Raw genomic sequence first — 19891 nt, forward strand, 5'->3', positions numbered from 1 at the left:
AAAAAGGTACGGCCAAATTTTCAAGAAACATTCCTCACACACAAAGAAAGAAAATATGTTATGTGGACATGTGTCCGGAAATGCCTACTTTCCATGTTAGAGCTCATTTTATTACTTCTCTTCAAATCACATTAATCATAGAATGGAAACACACAGCAACAGAACGCACCGGCATTACTTCAAACACTTTGTTACAGGAAATGTTCAAAACGTCCTCCGTTAGCGAGGATACGTGCATCCACCCGCTGTCGAACGGAATCCCTGGTGCACTGATGCAGCCCTGGAGAATGGCGTATTGTATCACAGCCGTCCACAATATGAGCACCAAGAGTCTCTACATTTGGTACCGTGGTTGTGTAGACAAGAGGTTTCAAATGCCGCCATAAATGAAAGTCAAGAGGGTTGAGGTCAGGAGAGCTTGGAGGCCATGGAATTGGTCGGTCTCTACCAATCCATCGGTCGCCAAATCTGTTGTTGAGAAGCGTACGAACACTTCGACTGATATGTGCAGGAGCTCCATCGTGCATGAACCACATGTTGTGTCGTACTTCTAAAGGCACATGTTCTAGCAGCATAGGTTATCCTGTATGAAATCATGGCAGTGAATTGAGAAAGTGCAGTACATACTGACGAAACTAAAATGAGCTCTAACATGGAAATTAAGTGTTTCCGGACACATGTCCACATAACATCTTTTCTTTATTTGTGTGTGAGGAATGTTTCCTGAAAGTTTGGCCATACCTTTTTGTAACACCCTGTATATACTCACTGATGTTATTTGCAGCCAACAACAGGGAACTGTTTCAGAAAGATTGTGACATCCACAACCAGGACATAAGACAGGTGAAAAATTTTCAACAAGGCTCTGCAACTCTCACTAAAGTACATAGAGGAGTTACTGAGTCAGGTATAAAGTCCTTCAATAAGCTCCCTATCAATATAAAAAAGGAAATAAATAATGTACAGGTTTTCAAAAGGAGACTAAAATTATTCCTCAACAAACAAACTTTCAATAAAATGAATGAGTACTTAGAGTTATAAGGTATAAGCGTGGGGGAATCTGCCTAAGAAAAGCACTTCCTCAGAGATAAAGTGTGATTCTATTACTTGTAGTTTAACTGAACTTGTGGTGATAAAATGTCATTTTATCTATGTCATTATGAGACAATGTGAACTCTCATGTTTCCCACACTCTTGAGCATTCACTTAAACCTCTTCTTAATGAGTGCAGTTAAAATTTGTTTTCAACCTGAACCATGACCATGAAGCAAATTTACCTGCTTATATATGTCAGTAGCATAAAAATATGCACTATCACTTATTTTACTATTTTAAACAGTCACTTAAACTGTTTTTGGCATAATGCGGGCTTTAATGTTGCATGAAAGTAATTGTTCTTGGTAAATAAACAAATGTCTGTGTAATGTGATGTATAAATGTTCATGTACTACTGCACTGTATCAATTGACTTGTCCTACATTAATTCTACACTGGTTGTACAATATGTAATCAACAGGACCAAATAAATAAATAATGAAATAAAATAAATAAATAATGTTAAATGATGAACTGTATTAATTGTAATGTGGAATTGTGTCTGTAATTACTTGAAAGATGTGAACATCTTCTTAACAGTGAAGCTACGATTCACGTCCAAACTGTACATTCCCCAAGGCTATGCTTGTACAACAAATAAACATTCATTCTCCTTTGTATGCTAACACTGCCCCTCACCCCTTTTCTCATCTACTATGCTGCAATGTTCTTCCCCTCCATTGCATGTCCTCTCCTGCACATGTGAGCATCCCATGTTTGCATGATCAGTACCGTGAGTGAATGCACAAGTTTGTTTTCAAACAAGACACATAGCACTCATAGTCAGCATCTGCAGTGCTGTGAATGTATTTTCAGTGCAATATAGGCAGACATATAAAAGGGGTAAGAATTCAAACGAAATGCAATTACTCTGTAAGACAATGGAGACCATGGGTCATGGGTCATGGGTCCCTTATACCCAACTAAACAGAAAATATCCCTTACAACAACTGATATCTTGCTGGTGGCATTTGAGTTTACTTTGTGTCAGATACTGATGGCTCTGAGTTGATAAGACAATGGGGGGGGGGGGGGGGAGGCCATGATGTTGTCAAAATAAAATGTCTTTGCAGTGTGTCTAAAAATAAACTGATATATATTAAAAACAAAGATTCCAAGACTTACCAAGCGGGAAAGCGATGGTAGACAGGCACAATAAATAAAACACACACACAGAATTTCTAGCTTTCGCAACCAATGGTTGCTTCTTCAGGAAAGAGGGAAGGAGAGGGAAAGACAAAAGGATGTGTGTTTTAAGGGAGAGGGTAAGGAGTCATTCCAATCCCGGGAACGGAAAGACTTACCTTAGGGAAAAAAAGGACAGGTGTACACTCGCACACACACACACATATCCATCTGCACATACACAGACACAAGCAGACATTTGTAAAGGCACAGAGTTCGGGCAGAGATGTGAGTCGAGGCGGAAGCACAGAGGCAAAGAAGTTGTTGAAAGACAGGTGAGGTATGAGCGGCGGCAACTTGAAATTAGCGGATGTTGAGGCCTGGCGGATATCGAGAAGAGAGGATATACTGAAGGACAAGTTCCCATCTCCGGAGTTCGGATAGGTTGGTGTTGGTGGGAAGTATCCAGATAACCCGGACGGTGTAACACTGTGCCAAGATGTGCTGGCCGTGCACCGAGGCATGTTTAGCCACAGGGTGATCCTCATTACTAACAAACACTGTGTGCCTGTGTCCATTCATGCGAATGGACAGTTTGTTGCCGGTCATTCCCACATAGAAAGCGTCACAGTGTAGGCAGGTCAGTTGGTAAATGACGTGGGTGCTTTCACACGTGGCTCTGCCTTTGATCGTGTACACCTTCCGGATTACAGGACTGGAGTAGGTGGTGGTGGGAGGGTGCATAGGACAGGTTTTACCCCGGGGGCGGTTACAAGGGTAGGAGCCAGAGGGTAGGGAAGGTGCTTTGGGGATTTCATAGGGATGAACCAAGAGGTTACGAAGGTTAGGTGGACTGCAGAAAGACACTCTTGGTGGAGTGGGGAGGATTTCGTGAAGGATGGATCTCATTTCAGGGCAGGATTTTAGGAAGTCGTATCCCTGCTGGAGAGCCACATTCAGAGTCTGATCCAGTCCCGGGAAGTATCCTGTCACTAGTGGGGCACTTTTAGGGTTCTTCTGCGAGAGGTTCTGGGTTTGAGGGGATGAGGAAGTGGCTCTGGTTATTTGCTTCTGTACCAGGTAGGGAGGGTTGTTGCGGGATGCGAAAGCTGTTTTCAGGTTGTTGGTGTAATGGTTCTGGGATTCAGGACTGGAGCAGATTCGTTTGCCACGAAGGCCTAGGCTGTAGGGAAGGGACCGTTTGATATGGAATGGGTGGCAGCTGTCATAATGGAGGTACTGTTGCTTGTTGGTGGGTTTGATGTGGACGGATGTGTGAAGCTGGCCATTGGACGGATGGAGGTCAACGTCAAGGAAAGTGGCATGGGATTTGGAGTAGGACCAGGTGAATCTGATGGAACCAAAGGAGTTGAGGTTGGAGAGGAAATTCAGGAGTTGTTCTTCACTGTGAGTCCAGATCATGAAGATGTCATCAATAAATCTGTACCAAACTTTGGGTTGGCAGGCTTGGGTAACCAGGAAGACTTCCTCTAAGCGACCCATAAATATGTTGGCATATGAGGGGGCCATCGTGGTACCCATGGCTGTTCCCTTTAATTGTTGGTATGTCTGGCCTTCAAAAGTGAAGAAGTTGTGGGTCAGGATGAAGCTGGCTAAGGTGACGAGGAAAGAGGTTTTAGTTAGGGAGGCAGGTGATCGGCGTGAAAGGAAGTGCTCCATTGCAGCGAGGCCCTGGACGTGCAGGATATTTGTATATAGGGAAGTAGCATCAATGGTTACAAGGATGGTTTCCGGGAGTAACAGACTGGGTAAGGATTCCAGGCATTCGAGAAAGTGGTTGGTGTCTTTGATGAAGGATGGGAGACTGCATGTAATGGGTTGAAGGTGTTGATCTACGTAGGCAGAGATATGTTCTGTGGGGGCTTGGTAACCAGCTACAATGTGGCGGCCGGGATGTTTGGGTTTGTGAATTTTAGGAAGTAGGTAGAAGGTAGGAGTGCGAGGTGTCGGTGGGGTCAGGAGTTTGATGGAGTCAGGTGAAAGGTTTTGTAGGGGGCCTAAGGTTCTGAGGATTCCTTGAAGCTCCGCTTGGACATCAGGAATGGGATTACCTTGGCAAACTTTGTATGAAGAGTTGTCTGAAAGCTGACGCAGTCCCTCAGCCACATACTCCCGACGATCAAGTACCACGGTCGTGGAACCCTTGTCAGCCGGAAGAATGACGATGGATCGGTCAGCTTTCAGATCACGGATAGCCTGGGCTTCGGCTGTGGTGATGTTGGGAGTAGGATTAAGGTTTTTCAAGAAAGATTGAGAGGCAAGGTTGGAAGTGAGAAATTCCTGGAAGGTATGGAGAGGGTTATTTTGAGGAAGAGGAGGTGGGTCCCACTGTGATGGAGGACGGAACTGTTCCAGGCAGGGTTCAATTTGGATAGTGTCTTGGGGAGTTGGATCATTAGGAGTGGGATGAGGATTATTTTTCTTCGTGGCAAAGTGATATTTCCAGCAGAGACTACGAGTGTAGGTCAGTAAATCTTTGACAAAGGCAGTTTGGTTGAACCTGGGAGTGGGGCTGAAGGTGAGGCCTTTGGATAGGACAGAGGTTTCGGAATGGGAGAGAGGTTTGGAGGAAAGGTTAACCACTGAATTGGGGTGTTGTGGTTCCAGATTGTGTTGACTAGAATTTTGAGGTGTTGGGGGGAGTGGAGCTGGAAGTGGGAGATTGAGTAGATGGGAAAGACTGGGTCTGTGTGCAATGAGAGGAGGTTGAGGTTTGTTGGAAAGTTTGTGGAGGGTGAGTGAGTTGCCTTTCCGGAGGTGGGAAACCAGGAGATTGGATAGTTTTTTCAGGTGGAGGGTGGCATGCTGTTCTAATTTGCGGTTGGCCTGTAGGAGGATGCTATAAACAGCCGGTGTGGATGTGGGAGAGGAAAGATTGAGGACTTTGATTTGGGATAGGAGTTGACGGGTGTGTTCATTGGCCGAGTCGATGTATAGGTGAAGGATTAGGCGGGTGAGGGCTATGGATTGTGCAGTTTGGAACTAGTATAAGGACTGATGGAAAGAAGGATTGCAGCCAGAGATGGGAACTTTAAGTGTGAGGCCTTTGGGGGTAATGCCAAATGTCAGACAAGCCTGAGTAAATAAAATATGGGAGCGTAATCTGGCTAGGGTGAAGGCATGTTTGCGGAGGGAATGTAAATAAAATTTAATGGGGTCGTTGTAGGGATGTTTTGAGGTAGACATGGTATTAGAAGGTGGTAAGGGTAATATGAGGTTAAAGTGAAAATAAATATAAATACATATAGGGAGAGATAAAGGTGTGAAAAAAGTCGAAAAAGTGTTGGTTTGAGATGAGCTTGCGCTGAACTTTGGTGGGTGAACAACAATGGGTGCAAAGGTTTGGTAGTTGTGTTGTCTCCAAAACATGTTAAAGGGTGGGGAATTTCAGGAAAATGTCGAAAAAAATTTCGAAAAATTTTTTTTGAATAAAATCTCGATAAAAATTTCGAAAAAATGCGTGTAATTGTATTCAAAGGACTGGTTCTGTACTGGCAGGTTATGAAAATGAGGCTAACAATTGCTTGATGAAGAAATAATAACGTTTAAACCTGTGGGAAGCTGCTAAAAAATGATCGGTTATGTGGGAAAAATGGGAATGGAAATAAAACGAAAGTTGTTGGAAATAGCTGAGATGGTTGTTTAATGGGTGAAAGGAACTGAAGCTGTGAAATAGTATTCACGACTTTACACGAAATGTTTGTAAACTTGGAACAGTGGATTTTATAGCAGCAGTAATGCTGAAAGCATTAAAAATTTTTAGGCTATGGTTTGGAAGTAAATTACGTATTATCGAGTATAATTAGGCAGCATAAAATGTATGGTAGATTACAGAGAAAGGGAAGATGAATACAAAGTGAAACTACTTGTACAAACAAAAAGAGAAAGTAAGATGATAGAAAAGATTTTGAAATGCAACAGAGACAATAACAAACGTAATTGTTGGGTTCAAATTAATGATGTAAATAAAATAGAAAGAAACTTCCACATGGGAAAAATATATTAAAAACAAAGATTCCAAAACTTACCAAGCGGGAAAGCACCGGTAGACAGGCACAATAAATAAAACACACAAACACACACACAGAATTTCTAGCTTTCGCAACCGACGGTTGCTTCTTCAGGTAAGAGGGAAGGAGAGGGAATTAAAACCCTCATCCTTTCGTCTTTCCCTCTCTTTCCCTCTTTCCTGTAGAAGCAACCGTCGATTGCAAAAGCTAGAAATTCTGTGTGTGTGTTTGTGTGTTTTATTTATTGTGCCTGTCTACCGTTGCTTTCCGACTTGGTAAGTCTTGGAATCTTTGTTTTTAAATAAAATAGAAAGAAACTTCCACATGGGAAAAATATATTAAAAACAAAATTCCAAGACTTACCAAGTGGGAAAGTGGCGGTAGACAGGCACAATAAAATAATACACAAACACACACACACAAAATTTCTAGCTTTCGTAACCAACGGTTGCTTCTTCAGCAAAGAGGGAAGGAGAGGGAAAGACTAAAGGATGTGGGTTTTAAGGGAGAGGGTAAGGAGTCATTCCAATCCCGGGAGCAGAAAGACTTACCTTACGGGGAAAAAAGGATAGGCATATACTCACACACTCACACACACACACACACACACACATATCCATCCATACATATACAGACACAAGCTGACATATTTAAAGGCAAAGAGTTTGGGCAGAGATGTCAGTCGAGGCGGAAGTGCGGAGGCAAAGATGATGTTGAATGACAGGTGAGGTATGAGTGCCAGCAACTTGAAATTAGCGGAGGTTGAGGCCTGGTGGATAACGAGAAGAGAGAATATATTGAAGAGCAAGTTCCCATCTCCAGAGTTCGGATAGGTTGGTGTTGGTGGGAAGTATCCAGCAGGGATACGACTTCCTCAAATCCTGCCCTGAAATGAGATCCATCCTTCATGAAATCCTCCCCACTCCACCAAGAGTGTCTTTTTGCCATCCACCTAACCTTCGTAACCTCTTAGTTCATCCCTATGAAATTCCCAAACCACCTTCCCTACTCTCTGGCTCCTACCCTTGTAACCGCCCCCGGTGTAAAACCTGTCTTATGCACCCTCCCACCACCACCTACTCCAGTCCTGTAACCCGGAATGTGTACACGATCAAAGGCAGAGCCATGTGTGAAAGCACCCACGTGATTTACCAACTGACCTGCCTACACTGTGAAACTTTCTATGTGGGAATGACCAGCAACAAACTGTCCATTCCAATGAATGGACGCAGGCAGACAGTGTTTGTTGGTAATGAGGATCACCCTGTGGCTAAACATGCCTTGGTGCACGGCCAGCACATCTTGGCACAGTGTTACACCGTCCGGGTTATCTGGATACTTCCCACCAACACCAACCTATCTGAACTCTGGAGATGGGAACTTGCCCTTCAATATATTCTCTCTTCTCGTTATCCACCAGGCCTCAATATCCGCTAATTTCAAGTTGCCGCCACTCATACCTCACCTGTCTTTCAACATCATCTTTGCCTCCGCACTTCCGCCTCGACTGACATCTCTGCCCTTACTCTTTGCCTTTAAATATGTCTGCTTGTGTCTGTGTATGTGCGGATGGATATGTGTGTGTGTGTGTGTGTGCGCGCGCAAGTGTACATCTGTCCTTTTTTTCCCCTAAGGGAAGTCTTTCCGCTCCCGGGATTGGAATGACTCCTTACCCACTTCCTTAAAACCTACATCCTTTCGTCTTTCCCTCTCCTTCCTGAAGAAGCAACCATCGGTTGCGAAAGCTAGCAATTCTGTGTGTGTGTTTGTGTGTTTTGTTCATGTGCCTGTCTGCCGGCACTTTCCCGCTTGGTAAGTCTTGGAATCTTTGTTTTTAATATATTTTTCCCATGTGGAAGTTTCTTTCTATTTTATATATATATTCCAAGACTTACCAAGCGGGAAAGCGCCGGCAGACAGGCACATGAACAAAACACACAACACACACTGAATTACTTGCTTTCGCAACCGATGGTTGCTTCTTCAGGAAGGAGAGGGAAAGACGAAAGGATGTGGGTTTTAAGGGAGAGGGTAAGGACTCATTCCAATCCTGGGAGCGGAAAGACTTCCCTTAGGGGAAAAAAAAAGGACAGGTGTACACTCGCACACACACACACACACACACACACACACACACATATATATATATATATATATATATATATATATATATATATATATATATATATATATATATATATATATATATATACCAAGCGGGAAAGTGCCGGTAGACAGGCACTATTTCTGATGTATATAAGATATATATAAGATAGTTCTGATTGTCAATAACTGGCAGCAACATTAGGCACAACTTACTTTTTTAAAACAAGAGAGAGAGAGAGAGAGAGAGAGAGAGAGAGAGAGAGAGAGAGAGAGAGAGAGGTTGACAACTAACAACATAAATATATGTAAAAATGATCTATTTGAAATGAAGCAAAATATACCAAACAATCTTATATTGCAGCTGAAAGGATGGGTATTGTTAAATCAGAAACAAGTTTTGGTAAGTGAAAATTTAGGATAAAAAGCCAAACAGCTTTATTCAGAAGCAAATGACCACACATCAATCTAACTGATAAGAGCACTTGATGTCTTGTTATCGTGGCCTTCAGTAGTTTGAAGACGGATTTGATGTAGCTCTTCACACTATTCTATCATGTGCAAGCCTCAATAGTTCTGTATAACTACTACAACCTACATCCATTTAAACCTGCTTACCTGCACTCACACCTCAGCCTCCTCCTGTAATTTTTACCCCCCCTACCCCGCTCCCCTCCTTTCGCCCCATTACCAACCTGACAATTCTGTACTGACTCAGGATGTATCCTTCAGATTAATCCCTTCTTTTAGTCATTAAGCAAATTTATGCTTTTTCTGCAATGCTTTTCTTGCTATTGCTAGTCTGTATCTTATATGCTATCTACTTTGGCCATCATCCATTATTTTGGTGTCCAAATAGCGAAACTCATCCACCATTTTTAGTGTCTCATTTCTAATCTAATTCCCTCAATGTTACCTGATTTAATTGGACTACTTTCTGATTTATGGGATTTATAAGAAGCTTTCATGGCAGGAGAAAGAAATGTACTCATATATTTTGCATCATACTACATATAGGACTTCAGTTTAACATATTTTCTCTTTAATTATATAAAAGTTGTACATTTATGCATATTAACTATATAAAAATATATGCTGTCACACATTTGTTTCTGAGTACAAAATACATTGTGTTTGAAGCTGCTAACTCAAACACCGAACCTTCATCAGTCAAACGCTAACAGCTGTCTCAACTTCCACTACCATCACAGAAAATAAACATCTATGTAGCACACTGTTCACTGTCACTGAGTGCCTGATCTGTGATAAATGAAGCTGAGTCTGTCATTAGTGAAATCCAAATGTCATCCATTTGCAGAGTCAGAGAAGCAGACAACTATGGTCTCCATAGGGAAAGACTCATACGAGATGCACAAATCATCGTGACAGGACAACAGCACCTGCAGTGGAACTGTGAGGTCACGTCCCACAGAGCACCACTAGCCACGCTGCTGTTGCCCCACATGCCAACAATTGGCTGGTTGCTCGTGCCCCATTCTGCCGCCCCTATGTGGGCACCGAGAAACTGGCGGACAGTCGCCTCGAGTACGTCGCGTGCTTCTGCAGGGCCTCGATTATTGCGGGGTCTTCCAGGTTCACACGCTTCTCCACTCCTTCGCGGAAAGCGTTCACCACTCTGATCTGCAAATGTGGGGGGAAATGCACCAATTACAGCAATGTTGAGGTTTTACATATACTTCTAGATCTAAATTCTGTAAACCATTTTGAGGTTTATAGCAAAGCATAAATTTTATATCAACGTTACTTGCTGCTCCATTAATGAATTGAGCAGGAGTAGAATACTTGCTCATCCGTGTCTGTGCGAACTGTTATCTGCCGATCTCTTCTGGACAATGGAGAATATTTGTAGTTTCTGCCATGGAAGAGAATTACTTAAGTTTTCCAAAATGTTTCTTTTGATATGTATCATGTCTTTCTCTAAGTCCCAGAAAGTTACAAGTGTTAAACACTTCTATGAGAAGCTATCGTCAGTCAGACAAGCAAATGAACATTTGTGTTGCTCACTTTGTGTAACTACGCTGACAAAACTTTGGACACTGTTCAGGGATATTTTTAAAGTGTTTTCATACAAGGGACCTGTGACCTCAAGAGAAATTGGATCTCAGTTGATTCCTTACAGCCATTTATCTCTCTGTCTGAATTGCATTGAAAATATCTGAATAATAGTGCAACTCTTGACAGAATATCCTGTGTGTCTTGTCTAGAACAAACCTGATCCTTTAATTCACTGTTGCCCACAGCATTGCCCACTTTGCACTAGAGCCTCAAGTCTGCTTGGTTCTGTTTAGGGTTTCTTTTTCCAGCTGTGTTACTTGTTGTGATGCATAGTAGTATGGATAGATTTACTGATGAAGAGTTGGCCACTATGTACTTCCTGTAGGGGCTCTCTGAATGTTATGTGTAATGCTCTAAGAGGTAAAAAAAATTATTTAATTTGGTATTGATCTTTACAATAGTTGTTGCAGTGCACTACTGGTCAATTCATTTTGCCATTTTTGTAACACGGATTTCAGCTATATCCATGGAAATCACTTTTTGAAGAAGCAGTTGTGTAATTCATCCTCGTGATCTGTCACATCCCAACCAATAATGCTATAAATAAATTTTTTTATCACACAGGGAAATTGAAATGTTATAATTCAACTTAATAACTCAGTGTTATGGACTAAAATGGACTAAATTAATTTTTAGGAAAAATAAAAATTACAAGATCCACTTGCAGGGTGTAGGACTTATCAACAGCTTGTAACCATCACAAAACTGTTGTGAAGGAGAACAAAGGATATGTGAAATAAAATATTGTACTTCCCTCTCACTAAATTAACTTTATAATACATGCCACAGTGCACCACTGTCGCACGAAGGGATACAGCAAAAAATCATATATACTTACAAACAGCAGTGTTGTGCTGCACTGTCCCCACAGCAACAGCACCCACGTCACAGTACATCCATTTGTGAATAGGCACCTACAAGAAACTGGATCCTTCGATGTTAAAATGATTGAATATTACAGGCTTTCTCACTGTTGTAAAGGTATTTGCACAGATACGATGGAAATTGGGGTAAAAATGTGAGTAAATCATAGTTACATTATCACTCTTTAATGAGTCACTGGGGACCACAAGTCCCTTGTTCCAGGATGCTCAGAAAATATCCTTGAACAACCTCCAAAATATTACTGGTTGAGATCTGGTACTTCATGTCACGGACAGTATGTTTCGGTATGGATGTGATACACTTGGCAAGGATCTGCATCCGCCATTTCTGTTTTCAAAAATTACAATAAATAGGCAAGATGGGCACAGAACCTAGGTCTGAAACTAAACCCCAAGAAATCCCAGGTCACACTTATATCTCATCCAAAGTTAATCAGCCGGTACTTTCGCGAAACGGTCCCTAAAATACTCCTCAATGGTACCCAACTACCATACCAAAAAACAGTAAAAGACCTTGGAATAATCTTGGATGAACACCTAAACTGGGAAGAACAAACAGTCACAGCTTGCCGGAAATCGCTCTGCTCCCTACATGCAATTCAAAAATTTAGAAAAATATTTCCAACCCATGTTAAACAAAAATTAGTCCAAACACTAGTCTTGCCTAATCTTTACTACTGCGATGTAGTTCAACACGGCACGAATAGTGAAAATTCTAGATGCCTCGAGCTAGTGATGAATGCTTGCGTCAGATACGTGTGCAATATTCGGTTGTATGATCATATCAGTCCTTCATACTCCCAGCTAGGTTGGATACGCCCACATAAGGCACGCGATCTCCACACGATGTGCTTACTTCATCGATTTCTTAGCCACTGGTGCCCTCAATACTTATCTTCTCACATTAAACATCTATCATCATTCCACAATCGCAATACCAGATCGGATACGTCTATCATCTTGGCTGTACCTTTACATAACACAAAATCTTTCTCCGTGTCATTCTCCATCTCAGCCATACGACTATGGAACGCACTCCCCTGTGATCTGCGTCTTATCCAGAACTACTCAACATTCAAGAGGGAACTCAAAACTTACATATTAGGGACGGTATAGCCACCATTGTTGTGCCCCTAACATCTCTTTCTTTCTTCTCTCCATCACAGCTTCGAATTTTACCATTCTTTTTCTCTTCCTCAAACCTATCTACCTCTTATATATCTCTTTCACCCCATTCTATCGTCTTATGTCTCTGCTCGATGAGAATAACTCACAAGCTGCAAGAATATAACGAGAAAATTCCCAACTAACTGACATTCACAAAAGAAATGTATGTTTACTTTCATATACTTAGTCACTATTATTATTATTATTATTATTACTATTATCATTATTATTATCATTATTATCGTTGATTGTTATAATTATTTTTATTGTTATAACTATCATTGTACTACTGTTATAATCTCAATTTTTTTTCGTTTGACATCAATACTGCATAATACGTTAAATGTTCTTAATGTTATTTAGTAACTGTAACTCGTTCAATCTGAGTATGCCTGGTTAGGTGTAAGAGAGGGCCTGAAGGCCCTAATCTTGCCAGGTAAAATAAATGCATAAATAAATAAGAGTAATGTTGCTCTCATGAGCACAGAATAGAGTCAGCTCTGGCTACATACCTAGCCACGCCCTACCCCTCGTAGCCCCTCACCAATATCTCTCCTGTTCTCGCTACTACCCGACCCCTCCCTCTCTTGCCCTGTTAGATACATTTCATATATCTCACTTGTGGGTCATAAGACACATATTCCATTCACCATTTCTATTATTTACACGGATAGTCACATAAGACACTGTTATTTCCAGAATGGTTCAAGATATTGAAACACTTTTAACAGCAGTTTATTCACATATGATTAATTTTTCAGATTTGAAATGTTATAGCTGTGAAAAAAAAATCCTGTATGCAAACACAATGTCCACATATTTAATATAAGACAGTAAGCACTCATCCTTATTACTACAAGGTTGTTCTAACACATTTTGCGGTTTCATCCTGTTTGAAGTACCTAGAGAAACTGGGCAGCAGACAAGCCAATACAGGTCAGATCAGTCTCTTACCACACTACATAAACAGCTGCTCTCCACCACAGGGAAAATTATGCCCCATCAGTGGCATATATTATGTATGTGAAATTTTACCTGAATGAAGCTATGAATTGTTACTACAATTCTAAGTTGTCAAATAACTCTGAAACAATACACAAATTATTTAATTACATGTGTACAGTAAAATAAAATGCAAGATTACTAATGTGAATGTCCAAGCAGAACTTATTAAATGCCTCTCACATTGATTCCAATAAAATATTTTCAACAGAAAAAGTTTTATATGACCTTCCTAAGGAGACCCTGACGGAATTATGCAACAAAAATTACCTTTTTGGTTTCTCATGTGACCATGTCAAAGCTGCCAATTGTGTGTACAACAAAATTGCACTTGGGTTGCCATGCTCTTCAGTGCAAAGACTGATTTGCTGTAGCTCTTCACTTCAGGCTATCCAGTGTACAAAAGCCTCTTCATAGCTGCACAGCTGCTGCATGCTACACTGAAATGAACTTGCTTGCAGTATTCATCCCTCGATCTTACTTAACAATTCTCCTCCTCCCCCCCCCCCCCCCCTCCCCCCGAAACCCCCAAAACACACTAGTATTAAATTCACTCTTGTTGCCTCAGGATGTACCCTGTAAACTATCCCTTCTTTCAGATGAATAATGGCACAAACTTCTTTCTCATGAATTCCATTTAGTACCTCTTCATTAGTTATTTCATCTATGGATGTAATACTCATCAGTGTCCTGTAGCACCACATTTTAAAAGCTTCTGTTCTCTTCTTGCCTGCACTGTTCGTCATCTACGTTTCACTTTTGTACATGGCTACCCTCCAGATAAACGCCTTAAAAAAATATTTCTAACACTTAAATGTATATTCGATGTAAATGAATTTTTATTTTTCAGAAATGATTTTCTTGCTATAGCCAGTGTGCATTTTACATCTTATCTACTTCCATCACTGTCCGTTATTTTGCAGCTCATATAACAAAACTCATTGATTATATATAGTGTCTCATTTTCTAATGCCATCCTTTCATTATTTATTGACTTAATTTGAGTACATTCCATTATTGATTTTCATCTTATATTTTCTTTTCAAGGCACTATTCATTCCATTCCACTCAAGTTCCAAGTATGTTGCTGTCTCTGAGAGAATTACAATGTCATAAAAAGTTTATGCCTGAAATTTAATTCCCTTTCAAAATGTCACCTTGGTTTCCTTTATTGCTGGTTAGATGCACAGATTGAAGAACATGGCACACATGCCACAGGTAAGGAATGTTTGAGTTTAAAGAGAAGAAAGAGTGCAGCAAGATGAAGGGCTGCTGTACTGGCAAATAGAATGTGCAACAAATAACCAACAAGAGATACTGTTATTTATACTGCAAAGATTGCAAAAAATCAAAGACAACAGGTGGGTCACTCGTCATCCAGGGGCCGGAGTGAGCTGCCCTTCATTTTAAACCTTCCCCAACCTCCTAGAAGAAGGAGCTAATAGTTTCAAGAGCTAAGATATTTTTGTACACTTTCACGGGTGCCTATTGGCAACACTAAATATTTAGGTGAGAAACATACATTATGAGCTATAATAGTTAGCTAGTACTTAACTTCAACAGGTTAAATATTTAGTACTGCTGATAGACACAAACAAATTTACGAGACAGGAGGTGGAATAGTGTTCAGCATCCTTTTGACATTGTGGTTCTTAGTATAGAGCACGAATTCTGATTGTTTTATGGTTGCAGAAGGCAATAGACCGTGCCCTTTCAAAGGAACCATCCTGGAATTTGGCTGAAGTGAATTAAGGAAATCACAAGAAACCTGGATGGCCAGATGTGGATTTGATCTGTCATCCTCCCAAATGCGAGTCCCATTTGTTAACCATTGTGCCACTTCATTTGGTTTGAGGGAGAGACTCGTTCACCAGTACTTGGAGTTACGAGATGAAATAATAGCTTCTTCAAAAATTGCAACAGAAAACTTACCTGAGTGCGTATTCTCGAAATCCCTCGAAGCCACAAAACCCGACTCCGAGGAAGCATCGGTTCACTCGGGCTTGGAAGGACCTTATGGTGAGCTTCATGCCTGTCACGAACCCGCCTGCAAATTTGGTTTATTATTTTCATCAACTGCAGTGCTTTTTGTACTCCAAATATTTCATGCCTTAGAAGTCTGGTTCTGGATGCATTACCAGAGCATAGTAAATTTTCCTCACAACCTTAAATACTACAAATAACTATTTTAACTGATAACAGAGAATGGGTGTTACTCTGAGATTCATAACAGACAGCAGGGATCATAATACCTGGACCTTAGAAGCAAAACTAAACTCAAGTGTAATGGTTTTTTTTCATGATAGAAACATACTATTTAATGGCCCAAACTTAATGGCACATTAAAGTTGGTAGATGAACAGGCCTATTGCAGCAGAGAGCTTAGGTCTTTTTCTCATCAAGACTCACATTACAGAATTTTGAATAGTTAAAAATTACTTACGGGAACAGGATATAGAGATAAATGGAAAAATTACAGTAAAAATTTCTTGTTGTCTACCTGGGTGACAAATTGAAATAGTCTGGACAGAACTATATTATTAAATGGCTGAAGCCATCACACGGTTCCAGCAGCTGCTTACCTACCTAACAATTACCTGATTAAACAAAAATTTGATTTTAGGTACTTCATGTAACTACTGACTGAATTTAAAACTTTAAAATACTGTCATAATCTAATCATTATGATGAATAATCTTACATTAAAGATCTAAACCAACAACTCAAGCATTAAAGTTAGAAACTGTGTTTATGTCTTGAGACAGTATAGCTCACAACATGAACATTACTCAAAATGTATTCATCCAGTATTTGAGAATGAAAGCACTTAGGGGCTTCTGAGAACTTTACATGCAATTTCAAACTTTTTGAAACTTTTCTCCCTGCACAAGGAAATGAAAGAATAAAAATTTACCACTTACTATATTTTTAGAATGAGATTTTCACTCTTTAGCGGAGTGTGTGCATATATGAAATTTTCTGGCAGATTAAAACTGTGTGCCGGACCAACACTCGAACTCAGGACCTTTGCCTTTCACAGGCAAGTGCTCTACCATCTGAGCTACCCAAGCATGACTCACGCCCCATCCTCACAGCCTTACTTCTGCCAGTACCTCGTCTCTTACCTTCCAAACTTTATAGAAGCTTTCCTGCGAAACTTGCAGAACTGGCACTCCTCAAAGAAAGGATATTGCGAAGACATGGCTTAGCCACAGCCTGGGGGATGTTTCCAGAATGAGATTTTCACTCTGCAGCATAGTATGCGCTGAACTTGCAGAACTGGCACTCCTCAAAGAAAGGATATTGCGAAGACATGGCTTAGCCACAGCCTGGGGGATGTTTCCAGAATGAGATTTTCACTCTTCAGCATAGTATGCGCTGATATGAAACTTCCTGGCAGATTAAAACTGTGTGCCCGACCGAGACTCGAACTCGAGTGGCTGTGGCTAAACCATGTCTCCGCAATATCCTTTCTTTCAGGAGTGCTAGTTCTGCAAGTTTCGCAGGAATGCTTCTGTAAAGTTTGGGAGGTAGGAGACGAGGTACTGGCAGAAGTAAAGCTGTGAGGACAGGGCGTGAGTCATGCTTGAGTAGCTCAGTTGGTAGAGCACTTGCCCGCGAAAGGCAAAGGTCTCGAGTTCGAGTCTCAGTCGGACACAGTTTTAATCTGCCAGAAAGTTACTACATTTTTGCTGTTCGGGCAGTAAAACTTCGTCAGGCATGTTTAATTTATTACTTATTTACAAACTTTAACTGCAACACATTTTTCAGACAGTATTCACATACATGGTGTAACAAAAAGGTATGGCTACACTTTCAGGAACATTTCTTACCCACAGAGGAATAGCATGCATTATATAGTCTTTGTAAATGGTACAGTCCTTTCTAATTGCGTATTTTTTAAACAACTCTTAAAAGAGTAGAGAACTAAAAAAAAATATAACTTGCACATGAATCATTTTGCATAGAGATTTGTGTTTGGTTTGAACTTTTTGTTAGATACAATGTCAGTGAAAAAATGCAGGGTGAGGTGTGTGGACCCATAAAAAAGACATGAGAAAGTGGTACTTAAGAATAGTGAAAAACACTTCACAAAAGGATTTGGACATGCCCACTGTGGGCATCCATTGCAAGATGACACACTTAATATTGCTCTGGAATATTACCTATGTGATAACAAAGACCTGTGGTACAGAGCCGAGTGGAGGGTCTGAATCAGAGGCTGGGACGGTTCTGCGACCGGGTGGGCTGCGGATTCCTCAACTTGCATCATAGAATGGTGGGGTTTCAGGTTCCGCTGGATAGGTCAGGAGTCCACTACAAACAGCAGGCGGCTACATGGGTAGCAGGGGTTGTGTGGCAGTTTTTTTTAGGTTAGATGGCCTCAGGCAAGTATAGAAAGGGCAACAGCCTCAAAGGGTGCGGGGCAAAGTCACGACATGTGGGGACCAAGCAGCAATCAGTATTATAATTGTAAACTCTTGAAGTTGCGTTGGTAAAGTACCGGAACTTCAAGTGCTGATAGAAAGCACCGAAACTGAAATCGTTATAGGTATGGAAAGCTGGCTGAAGCCAGAGATAAATTCTGCCGAAATTTTTACAAAGGCACAGACAGTGTTTAGAAAGGATAGATTGCATGCAACCAGTGGTGGCGTGTTTGTTGCTGTTAGTAGTAGTTTATCCTGTAGTGAAGTAGAAGTGGATAGTTCCTGTGAATTACTATGGGTGGAGGTTACACTCAACAACCGAGCTAGGTTAATAATTAGTTCTTTTCACCGACCTCCTGACTCAGCAGCATTAGTGACAGAACAACTGAGAGAAAATCTGGAATACATTTCACATAAATTTTCTCAGCATGTTATAGTCTTAGGTGGAGATTTCAATTTTCCAGATATAGACTGGGAGACTCAGATGATTAGGACGGGTGGTAGGGGCAGAGCATCGAGAGACATTATACTGAGTGCACTGTCCGAAAATTACCTCGAGCAATTAAACAGAGAACTGACTCGTGGAGATAACATCTTGGACCTACTGATAACAAACAGACACAAACTTTTCGACTCTGTAAGCGCAGAACAGGGAATCAGTGATCATAAGGCCATTGCAGCATCCCTGAATATGGAAGTAAATAGGAATATAAAAAAAGGGAGGAAGGTTTATCTATTTAGCAAGAGTAATATAAGGCAGATTTCGGACTATCTAACAGATCAAAATGAAAATTTTATTTTGACACTGACAATGTTGAGTGTTTATGGAAAAAGTTCAAGGCAATCTTAAAATGCGTTTTAGACAGGTATGTGCCGAGTAAAACTGTGAGGGACGGGAAAAATCCAATGTGGTTCAACAACAAGGTTAGGAAACTACTGCGAAAGTAAAGAGACCTTCACTGCAAGTTTAAACGCAGCCAAAATCTCTCAGACAAACAGAAGCTAAATGATGTCAAAGTTAGCATAAGGAAGGCTATGTGTGAAGTGTTCAGTGAATTCGAAAGTAAAATCCTATGTACCAACTAAATCAGTAAGTGGCTTGAAACAGCATATCCAGACACTCTGGGATGATGATGGCATTGAAACAGAGGATGACACACGTAAAGCTGAAATACCAAACACCTTTTTCCAAAGCTGTTTATCAGAGGAAGACCGCACTGCAAGTCCTTCTCTAAATAATCACACAAATGAAAAAATGGCTGACATTGAAATAGGTGTCCAAGGAATAGAAAAGCAACTGAAATCACTCAAGAGAAGAAGGTCCACTGGACCTGACGGGATACCAATTCAATTCTACACAGAGTACGCGAAAGAACTTGCCACCTTCTAACAGCCGTGTACCGCAAGTCACTAGGGGAACGGAAGGTTCCAAATGATTGGAAAAGAGCGCAGGTAGTCCCAGTCTTCAAGAAGGGTCATTGAGCAGATGCACAAAACTATAGACCTATATCTCCGACATCGATCTGTTGTAGAATTTCAGAACATGTTTTTTGCTCGTGTATCATCATTTCTGGAAACCCAGAATCTACTCTCTAGGAATCAACATGGATTCCAGAAACAGTGATTGTGAGAGACCCAACTCACTTTATTTGTTCATGAGACCCAGAAAATATTAGATACTGGCTACCAGGTAGATGCCATTTTCCTTGACTTCTGGAAGGCGTTCGATACAGTTCCGCACTGTCGCCTGATAAACAAAGTAAGAGCATACGGAATATCAGACCAGGTATGTGGCTGAATTGAGGAGTTTTTAGCAAACAGAACACAGGATGTTGTTCTCAATGGAGAGACGTCTACAGACGTTAAAGTAATCTCTGGAGTGCCACAGGGGGGTGTTATGGGATCATTGATTTCACAATATATATAAATGACCTAGAAGATAGTGTTGGAAGTTCCATGCGGCACGGATGATGCTGTAGTA

General features: G+C 40.9%; 1 protein-coding gene across 1 annotated transcript in view; it reads right to left on the reverse strand.

Moving 5' to 3' along the window:
• Positions 1-9860: 9860 nt before the first annotated feature.
• LOC126295032 (plasma membrane calcium-transporting ATPase 2-like) overlaps positions 9861-19891 on the reverse strand; it is a 606942-nt gene continuing 596911 nt past the window's right edge. The window contains exons 20-21 of the mRNA XM_049987282.1: positions 15416-15530; positions 9861-9995 (exon numbers count right to left, since the gene is read on the reverse strand). Of these exons, the coding sequence (XP_049843239.1) occupies positions 9861-9995; positions 15416-15530 (250 nt within the window). The remainder of the gene's footprint in view (positions 9996-15415; positions 15531-19891) is intronic.

The sequence above is a fragment of the Schistocerca gregaria genome, chromosome 11 (genome assembly GCF_023897955.1).
Source record: "Schistocerca gregaria isolate iqSchGreg1 chromosome 11, iqSchGreg1.2, whole genome shotgun sequence".
NCBI lineage: Eukaryota > Metazoa > Arthropoda > Insecta > Orthoptera > Acrididae > Schistocerca > Schistocerca gregaria.